The 10,270-nt window shown below is 42.0% G+C and overlaps 2 protein-coding genes across 4 annotated transcripts; both read left to right on the top strand.

Moving 5' to 3' along the window:
• Nucleotides 1-1,332: 1,332 nt before the first annotated feature.
• Nucleotides 1,333-7,032, top strand: LOC121975548 (putative receptor-like protein kinase At4g00960). 3 transcript variants are annotated; one of them, XM_042527261.1, is made up of 9 exons: nt 1,352-1,471; nt 2,243-2,342; nt 2,428-3,634; nt 3,835-3,975; nt 4,059-4,189; nt 4,283-4,493; nt 4,718-4,955; nt 5,039-5,189; nt 5,291-7,032. In XM_042527261.1, exons 3-9 carry the CDS (start codon nt 3,163-3,165, stop codon nt 5,630-5,632), a joined length of 1,686 nt encoding a protein of 561 aa, XP_042383195.1. In that variant the 5' UTR covers nt 1,352-1,471; nt 2,243-2,342; nt 2,428-3,162; the 3' UTR covers nt 5,633-7,032. The 3 variants fall into 3 exon arrangements, with proteins under 3 accessions (XP_042383194.1, XP_042383195.1, XP_042383196.1); XM_042527260.1 differs by lacking the exon at nt 2,243-2,342 and having other exon boundaries at nt 1,333-1,471; XM_042527262.1 differs by lacking the exon at nt 2,243-2,342 and having other exon boundaries at nt 1,355-1,471; nt 2,431-3,634.
• LOC121978397 (S-locus-specific glycoprotein S13-like) lies at nt 2,436-3,141 on the top strand. Its single transcript, XM_042530748.1, has 2 exons — nt 2,436-3,077; nt 3,121-3,141. The coding sequence occupies exons 1-2, from the start codon at nt 2,436-2,438 to the stop codon at nt 3,139-3,141; spliced, it is 663 nt and encodes a 220-aa protein (XP_042386682.1).
• Nucleotides 7,033-10,270: the final 3,238 nt, after the last annotated feature.

Raw genomic sequence — 10,270 nt, 5'->3', positions numbered from 1 at the left:
AGAATGAATAATAAATTGTAAAACATCATAGATCTTTCTAGAAAATCCCATAGCTAACAATCTTTTTCAGTAATTATTAGTGACCCACACGCAGTAGGCAAAATAGACGTATACATAACAAATAACCTATACATCAAGCAATTAGGCAAATAAACTATCGAACTGTGTTTGGCATAGCCCATTTGGAGTCGTATCAAGTCAAACACAATTAAAAAGAAAATGATAAACCAAATCGAAGTTGTCTCATTTCCGATTCAGGCACAACCTATTAAAACCTCTAGACGGGCAAACTTCTCCATTCTAAACTTTTTGTTTTGTTTCCCAAATAAAAAAAATGAAACAATAACACAATGGTGAAAAAATTGGGTGGAAAGTATGACTTATTTGTTATTAGTTTCACATCAAAAGAGTGACATTATATTAAGACTGATATATATATAGAGGGGTGTGAATCTAAGCCCAGATGATACTCACCCAAATGTATTCATGTGTAAACACTAGTATATTACCTCACGGGATTATCTGGAGCGGTTAGTATGTAGAAGTTTACCACTTGAGAGCGTGGGTTCGAACAACGGGATAGTCAGGGCGTAATTTCCTGGTTCCTGTGCATCTCTTCCCACTGCGCACTAACTTCTCCAGCTACCGTGATTTACCTCCCTCGTGAAGACCTTGAACGTGGTACGACAGAGACACTGGGGCAAGTGATATCGCCTTTTGCGACTAGTATTCGCATTAGATCGGTCATGGTAGATATACCCACGCGGATCGGTCAATGTGCTACAATAATTTTTTTTTTTTTTTTTTTTTTTTTTTTTTTTGGGCTTACATACAGAAATGTCACGGGGCATTGTACTTGCTTCCAAGATGTCATTTTTCATATTCAACGTCAATGGAAGGGACTACTAGCACGCTCACCAACTTCTCCACCAGCACATGCATGTTGATGAATTTGGAATCTCACTAGAAAAATAATTTTAAATGTTGCTGCTAATATCTGAAGTATGAAAAAGACTCGTGACAACAGAAATATCACAGCAACTGGAATTTGGGGAACTCATGTATTATAAAAGAACTTATGTATTGTGAAAGAAATAGACAACAATCTCCATGTTGTTTCGTTCGTTAATTTTCTAATCGGATGTTGACATATTGTTGACTTGTCTAGCCATTCTACAGTCTCCAAATTAACCGCATCCACACAATTCTTTCAGTCTCTCGAATACAGCCACGTTTATTGACTAGAATTCCTACTCTACCATCAAATTTCTTAAAGTTAAGGTGTTAAATTAAAATTGAATCTTTTGTTATAAGTTGTAGCAACTCTACAAGGCAACACAACAATAGATTACAGGCGCAAGCAGCGGAAAGCTTAAAGCTTCCATGAGCAAGATGCAGCTCTTTCTTTTTCGCTTCCCGGAAATAGTAGCACTAATAACGCTCTTCTTTCTTGCCCAGCCCTCATCTTCTGGTATGTTTAAGAAAGTATTACACAAGATTCTATTTATTTATATTGGTAATTTTATCACATATTTACCAGGGTAGAAATTAAGTTAAAATAGCTTCTTTTTATCCTTCTTATCAAACAACACATCTCTTTTAAAAAATGTTAAAACATTATTCACATTTATAATTTTTACAAGTAGTGCTATTTTAACCAAAACTGAATCAAAACATCTTGCTTGAAACAATTTTGATAAAAGCTGAGTCAAATTAAATAATTCTAAGATGAGTTTTTTTTTTTTTGTCAAAACAATTTGAAGATAGCTCTCTATTTTGGTCAAAATAGCTCCAAGGCAACACATAAAGTATTTTCGGCAAAAGATTATTGGTTGTGTGTTGTTTTGATACACTCTTTTAACGATGATGATAATATGCCTTCTTAATTTTCCTCCCCTTTAAAATTTATCAAAGAATGAATTTATTTATTTTTAATTATCCCTTGACCCTTAACCTGTGATAGCTCAAAAGTGGCAGTCAATTAGTTAGTTGCTAAAATTAATTTCCGTCGTTGGATGAGTCGTCAAAATCTTTTAGCTAAAACTACTTGACAGTCATGAAGAATACAAGGTTACAAATGAATGTGGAGATATTTAGAGGAATATTCATTTCCATTTGATACAAATCTGACGTCTCTAAAATGCTACTCATTTGAAATATCAGCTGCCCCGGGGCTCTAACGAATTTGTAGAAATTTTTCATGGGTTTATTTATTTTTTTATTTTTTCATTTGAAATATCAGTTGACTGAGGCATGTTGAGCGATAATATCTCGGGCAAAGCTGATGTGGCAGATAAGCATTTTGAGAAATCAAATTGTTTAGTAAAGTTTAAAATATAAATGTTAGTGGCATCCTCCAATAAACTTTATCTATTTATTTATTTATTTATTTATTTATTTATTTATTTATTTATGACTTTGGCATAGGAGATACAATGATCCAGAACACCTCACTTGTAAATGGCCAGACCTTGACATCGACAGGAGACTTGTTCCAACTGGGCTTCTTCAGTCTGGATAATAGTAGTTCAGCGAAGGGATACTTAGGAATCTGGTACTGCAATTTCACACTACAAGAAGGCATTGTAGTATGGATTGCCAATAGAAACAAGTCTGTCAACACATCCATGGCATCCTTCAACCTCACTTCCGATGGAAATCTAATCTTATTTGAGGAAGACAGAATAGTTTGGTCGACGGGAACGAGATCCACAGGACTCAATTCTGCACACTTGCAGCTTTTAGAATCTGGAAACCTCGTGCTGAAGGACAGCAACTCGATTCTATGGGAGACCTTCGACCACCCAAGCGACAGCGACACGTATCTCCCTGGCATGAAGCTCGGATTTGACTTCCAGACCAACACTTCATGGCGGCGAGTTTCATGGAAAAACTCCACGGATCCTTCTCCGGGAGACTACATCCAGATGATTCGTGCTCTACCTATACCGGATTTGGTCACGTTGAAGGGATCCGCCAAATACTATCGCAGCGGCCCAAGGAACGGATATGATGGGTTCGTCGGCCATCCATTTATCACGAGCAGCCAGGAGGCCAACTATTTTGTCGTCACGTTTGTTTCCAATGAGAATGAGACCTATTTTATGGCTAATTACACAGCATCGCCGACGCCGGTGCTGATACGGACAATGTTGAGGGCCAATGGAACCTTGCAGCGTTGGTTTCTTGACAGGAGTGGCAAGAGAGAGTGGCAACTTCTGTTGTCGACTCCGGCAGACGAGTGCGATGAGTACAATCGCTGCGGCCGCAACAGTGTGCACCAAGAAATACGTTGCTGTCGAGTGCCAGTGCTTGGACGGGTTCATAAATATTACGGAGAACGGAAGCGAGGTTGGATGCGAGAGGAAGAAGCCTTTGAATTGCTCGTCGAACGAGTTTTCCAAGGTGCAGAACGTGAAGGTGCCAGACACTGAGAACGCTACACCACGAGGAAACATGAGTCTCGATGACTGCAAGAATTTGTGCTTGAATGATTGCTCCTGCATGGCGTATTCGGTAATCAGTGGATCTTATGGATGCATAACTTGGCCTGGTGATCTGTTGGATCTCAGAACTTTGGTCGATGAAGGAGATGATTTATACGTTCGGCTCGCAGGAGAATTGGATCACCCAAGTATGATTAATCAAACATCCGTCTTTTTTTCACTACTTTATCTAACGCTTTAGCACTTACCAGTCAGTTTTTTTTTTTTCCTTTTGCAAAACAAATCAAATAAGAAATTTGCTTTATTATCTGCTATTTACTCGTACCATGTTACAATTTCTCTTTGAGACCTCCAATGAAATATGTATCTATTTTTCATGTTGGCATAGGAAAAAACAGCACTGGGAGAAGAATTCTATTTATTGTCATCTCTATTGCTGCAGCACTATTATTTCTTTGTGCCATTTTTATTTACCGTCGAAGAACAAAAGCAACAAGACCAAGACGGAAACGACTTGCAAAAACATTCGGTATGACTACTGAACTATTATTATATGGTGTTTGAACATGTATACCTGCTTATTCTTTACTACGAAAAATATCTTTTGAACAGATCACAAAGATCAGCATGAAATAAGAGGTACAGAATCTCTATTATTTGATCTGGAGGCTATTAGGATAGCTACGGACAACTTCTCTGATAGAAACAAGCTAGGAGAAGGAGGATTTGGGCCTGTTTATAAGGTCAATCTTAAGATTTGAGGAATGTTATATATAACTGTGGATGATTCTTCGACTTGATAAATGAGTAATAATTTTGGTGACACTTGAAAATAGGGAACACTGGAGAACGGAGAGCATGTAGCAGTAAAAAGACTTTCAAGAAGCTCAGGACAAGGACTAGATGAGTTGAAAAATGAAGTGTTCCTGGTAGCCAAACTTCGGCACAGAAACCTAGTGAGGTTGTTGGGCTGTTGCTTGGAATCAGATGAGAAACTACTTGTTTACAATTATCTTGCTAATACAAGCCTTGACAAGTTTTTGTTTGGTATAGTTTCAGTCTCTGTTTTGCATGACAACATCCTCAATTGATGGTTATCTAGTAGTTTGCTAATCTAATACAGTATTATTAAAATCCATTCTCCAATATATGTTCTGAGATTGATTGTGTTATATACAATGTTTTAAGATTACATAAATAGCTTTGTCCTTCATTGCACACACCATGATCGTCAAAAATTTGTAACCAAATATTACATATGGATAATGCAGATAATTCAAAGAGAAAGCACTTGGATTGGGCAAGAAGGTTTAAGATCATTGAGGGCATAAGTCGAGGACTTCTTTATCTTCATGAAGATTCACCGTTGAAGATCATTCATCGGGACTTAAAAGCCAGTAACATCTTATTAGATGCAAGCATGGATCCCAAGATTTCAGATTTTGGTCTTGCGAAACTTTTTGATGCAGATCAAACACAAGGAAACACTAAAAGAATTGCCGGAACATTGTATGCCAAATTTAACACTTCAAATGAATAGAAAGTTTCGAAGAACAAAGAAAGTCTTACTGTGTTTTTCTTATTAATGACAGTGGATATATGGCACCAGAATATGGCATTCATGGGCTCTTCTCAGTTAAATCAGATGTGTATAGCTATGGTGTATTAGTTTTGGAGATCTTAATTGGTCGGAAGAATAGTGATTACCAAGGATCCGAATATCCAATTGAACTTGTTACTCATGTAAGTATTAATTCTCCCTTTGATTGAGTGATATGAATTTGATACACAATTTATTCAAATGAAGTAACTTCTTAACTACAAATGCTATCATCTCATTTTAGGTAGTCTGGCGCCATTGGACTCAAGGAAGTGTCTTGCAAGTGATTGATCAAGATCTAATTGAACAATGTCAAACTCAACAAATATTAAGGTGCATACATATAGGGTTACTATGTGTGCAAGATGATCCAATTCAAAGACCCACCATGGCCAATGTTGTGCTTATGCTCAACAATCACTTTGTCGGCCTTCCCACACCTTTAGCACCAGCATTTCTCAGTAATTGTAATACCACCATTGAATCAAATGGCGTTCCAAGGAGAGAGAATTCCAGTAGAAGAAAGGGAATTCTAATGAAAATTTCTGAAAATAATGTCTCAATCTCTACGTTGGAGCCTAGATAGTAGGAAAGTTCACTTCATGTTTATATATATATATATATATATATATATATATATAACTGAATCTGGATTGAATTGCCAATATTATGTTTCAAGTTTATGCTTATTTATGTAAAGTTTAACTGAATGTTCAGCTTCAGGTTTATTCTAAAATGTATTCTATCTAGTTTATGTAGTGATTCGCAGTTAAAAGGCCAAAAGAAACTATTTTGCTTACTTAAACTTATTGAGGATCAAATGTCTGCATTGAAATGCCTAGATTGCATAAGAATCCAGCACAAGGATACATCAGGTAGCTAAGGAGTCGACCAAAAATGATACGGATATGCTTTGATGGCTGATGGCAAAGTAGTAATTAGGAGAGGGAGGAGAGGTAATATTGTCATTGCACTGTGTAAGGTTTTAAGGGGAATGCAGAGAGCTTTTCTGGGAGGTGCGTTTCAGCCCGCCGCCACAGGAGCTTCTTCCTGCTCTTGCTCCTCGTCGGCGCCGACGCCGACGCCGGCCACCGCCTCCCCTCTTCCCTCTACTCTCTCTCTATCCTTAAGCCTCTCCTCTACGTTTTTCATGCCGCTGCCGCCAGGGGGAGGATGCCGCCGCCAAGGACTTCTTCTTCTTGGGGACGCTCCTCGCCGATGAGAGGCTGGGCTCCGGCTGCTCCCCTTTTCTTCTCCGGTCACTCGTCCTCCCTTCTCTCCACCTCTTGTGTCGCCGCCGTCGCACGGGAGCACGCCGCCGACTCGAGGGACCGACACCAGCATACACAGCTGCGCTCCGACCACGCTCCTACTTGCCTCCTCGTCGCAGCGGCCAACCATCACCGCCGAGGAGGCATGCCCTGATTCCCCTTCCCGCCGAGCTCGGGACGCTTCATTTTCTTCGAGCCGCTGCACCTCTTCTTCTTCCTCCTCACGCGCCCTGCCGGTGACGACCGACGCCGGCCACAGCACCGCACTCTTCTCCCTCTCCTCCGCGCGACACCGCCACCGGGCAGATTCGCCGTCGCTCCTCTCCTCCTAATCGCAGCGCCGCAGCCGGCTCCTCCTCCTCTTCTCCATGCTGCCGCAACCAAGGAGATGGCCAGCGGCCATCTCTCCTCTCCCTGGCCAACGCCCGGCCAGATCCCCTAGCACCGAGCTGCCCACTATTATTGTTCACTGATTTGAACGTCTTCCGGCCCCGTTGTGTGTCGGTCTTCGTACCGTTATCTCGTTCCAGTTTCGTATGTTGTGGTGATGTGGCCTTCGTGCCTTGGTGATTATTCAGCATCACTGATTTAGTCGTATTTCGCTCTTGTTGTTTTCTCGGTTTGCGTGTCGATGTTTCATCTCGGTCTGCGTGCCGAGCTCGTTTCTCGACCTGCGTGTCTGTCTCATTTTCCGATCTATGTGTTGATTTCATGTCTCGGTCTGTGTGTCGCTAAGTACCTCCCGGCCTGCGCGCTGGTGTTTTTATCCCGACCTGCAACTCGTCTCCCGGTTTCGTGCCACGTCCAGCTCTCCTCGTCAAATCCAGCTCTACAGCCTGATCAGAGTCAGTTACTTTTTCGGGTCACGACAACTCGAGCAGCGTCCCATCCGAGGGTGTCCCCCTGGGCCAGAGTGCGTTTTCCATTCATATTCCATATGCATTTTATTATTTTATGGCTTAGTCTTGTACTCATATATTCGTTGGATCTGTCTCGAGCATTGAGGTATCGGGGGCTGAGTCAACCCGGTCACTGGCTGTAGGTAGTGTTGACTAAAGGGTTTCTGAAGACTTGGTCAACACGGGAGCCATCTCAGCACACCTCCTTCTGGGATGTCACGATTCAGTCAATATTCTCACCACCTCACCCGGTGGTCTGTCTGACTCAGTTTCCAGACCGGATCAAAAGATATTCTCAATGTTATGGAACCAATCAATAAGAAAGATTAACCCTATTTTATACATGATCTCCACCTCGAAGGCAGGTAAGGTCATATCTGAAGGGGAGGAGAAGCCACTTTGAATAGTTATCAGTGAAGTGATCTGCTGCCTTTGATTGAGTAATGTACTTGAGTAGTCATGATAAAGAATACTAGTTTTCTAGCTTTATTTGACTAGAGATTATCTGATCTGTCCTTTGTTTAAAGTTCTAATAACTGGATTGTGTTGAATGACTCAAACCAAATAAATGAAAATGGCAAGCTAGAAAGATCCTATCATTTTTATAGTTTAATTATGGATTAATTAAGATTTCTTTCGATACATACTAGATGAAGACTGACCAAGAACAACCCGAGCTGTTGCTGCTTTTATTTCCAGCAACACGAAAAGAAAGAGCTGCATCTTGGCCAATGAAGTTTAATGATCTGCGTTGCTAGCACTGACAATATATTACTGTATTTGTTACCACCAAAATTGAACAAATATATTGATGTGGTGATAAAAGCTTACGTGGTGTAGGTTAATAGCCACAGTGTCAGTCAAAAGTCAAAGCGATCAACACTAGGGTTCAAGCAAGGCTAATCCAAGCAGGAGTGACTACATCAGCCGATCGGAATGATGTTGCCCAGTCGGCGAGAAATCAGTTCGAGCGGACCACCCGCCCGGTCGGATATGGCACCGGCATCAGTCATACGAAGTAATAAAGGAGAAGACTATGTTGGTGCAATATCCTTTGGGTCAAGGTTGACCAGGTTGACTAAACTTGAGTTGGCTCAAGTTTGAGTCTTGATGTTTGGATTTCAATGTTTGACAATATATGGAGATTGCAGATGCAATCATCTGTTTGGGGAGATTGTTGGTGTAATTCCCCTCTGGTCAAGGTTGTTGGTGCAATGTCCCTCAGGTCAAGGTTGACCTGGTTGACGAAGCTTGAGTCTTGGGTTGAGTTTCGATGTTTGACAATACAAGACTTCGATGATATGGACAAGTGCAGGTGCAGTTGTTCATTTGGGGAAATTGTTTGGTGTAATTCCCCTCTGATCAGGTTGGTTGAAGAAGAGTCAAGTATGTCAAGGTTGACCAGATACTTGATTGGGAAGTCCTAACTGGGATGTTAGGCAGAAGAGAAATCCGGGTGAATGAAGTCAGGTGAAAGTCCTGGTGAGTGAAGCGAGGCAGAGGAAAATCCTGGTGAGTGAAGCCAGGTGAAAATCCTAGTAAGTGAAGCTAGACAATGAGGAAATCCTAGTAAGTGAAGCTAGGCAATGAGGAAGACCTGGTGAGTGAAGCCAGGCAGAAGAGAAGTCCTAGTGAGTGAAGCTAGGCAGAAGGGAAGTCCTGGTGAGTGAAGCCAGGCACGAGGAAATCCAGATGGGTCAAGGTTGACCAGACATCTGGTGAAAGTTCAAGTAGGTCAAGGGAGTGACCGGATACTTGGCATGATGAAGAAAAGTCCAAGTGGGTCAAAGGGATTGACCGGACACTTGGTGAGGGAGTCCTAGCAGGTCAAGGGTGACCGGATGCTAGGCATGATGTACCAACAGGTCATGGATTGACCGGATGTTGGTTTGGGGGCTTGGGACTTGGTTTTGGGCAAAAACCAGCAGCTGGATCGATCAGCCGATCGATTGGCTGGAGCCCAATCGATCGGTCGATCGATTGGGAAGGTCCCCGTGACAAGCCTCGAGTGGGCAAGTCGCAGAGCGCACAGAACGCCTCTGGATCGATCAGTTGATCGATCCAGAGGTCCCAATCGATCGGGTGATCGATTGGGAAGCTGCATTTTGTCGCGATAAGCCCTGGATCGATCAGCTGATCGATCCAGGCAAATTCCCAGAGCACAGAGGTGCTTTGGATCGATCCGTTGATTGATCCAAAGCCTCCCCAATCGATTGGGAGCATTCCAATCGATCGGGATCCGACCGTTGGCGTCGTATTTAGCTGCAAGCATTCGATTCCTTCGGCAGACTTTTACCGATTCATCTCAGATTCTCGACAGCAACTCCACAGCTCTCTCCAAGCTCTGATCGCCAGTTCTTGAAGGTTCTTGGAGGCTCTTCCAAGTCAAGAGGTGGATCAAAAGCAAGAAGAAGAAAGCTAGGGTTAGGGTTTCTTGTATTCATTGTAAGCTTTGCTTATACATTTGTTCCCTTTCCTTTCTTTCTGTACTGGGAGTCTTGTAGGGCTTCTCCACCTTCGGTAGTTACCGAAAAGGAGTATTTATTAGTGGAGGTGTGTGTGTGTGCGTGGATCCTTGGACTAGTCACCTCTTGTGAGGTGGATACCAAGTAAATCCTTAGTGTTAGCATTGTGTTTGTTTTCTTTGTATTTTCCGCTGCACATCTTTGAAGAAACAAGCAACGAAGAATACGGAGCACGCGACGAGCTATTCACCCCACCCCCCCCTCTGGGTACATTTCGATTCCAACAAGTGGTATCAGAGCGAGGTCGCTCTTCACCGGAATCATCGTTGGAACGGGCAAACATAACAAGAAGAGCTAGAGGGTGAAGAAGTTGGAGCAAAATTATCAAAGTCAAAGAATTCAAGAAGCTCAACTTTTAGATGCAATTTCAAGATGGACTTGGATTTGACACGAGGGTGGCTCCACCATACACATCTACAAGCTTCGATCTTTGGAAATCAAGGATCGAAAACTTCTTAATGGTGGAGATAGAGCAATGGTTTGCTCTTATGGAAGACTTTGAAGCTCCAACGAATTCAAAGGGCAAAGT

The sequence above is a fragment of the Zingiber officinale genome, chromosome 4B, assembly GCF_018446385.1.
Source record: "Zingiber officinale cultivar Zhangliang chromosome 4B, Zo_v1.1, whole genome shotgun sequence".
NCBI classification, from domain to species: domain Eukaryota; kingdom Viridiplantae; phylum Streptophyta; class Magnoliopsida; order Zingiberales; family Zingiberaceae; genus Zingiber; species Zingiber officinale.
Note: the sequence above shows the minus strand (reverse complement) of the source record. Positions and strands in the feature narration are given on the sequence as shown.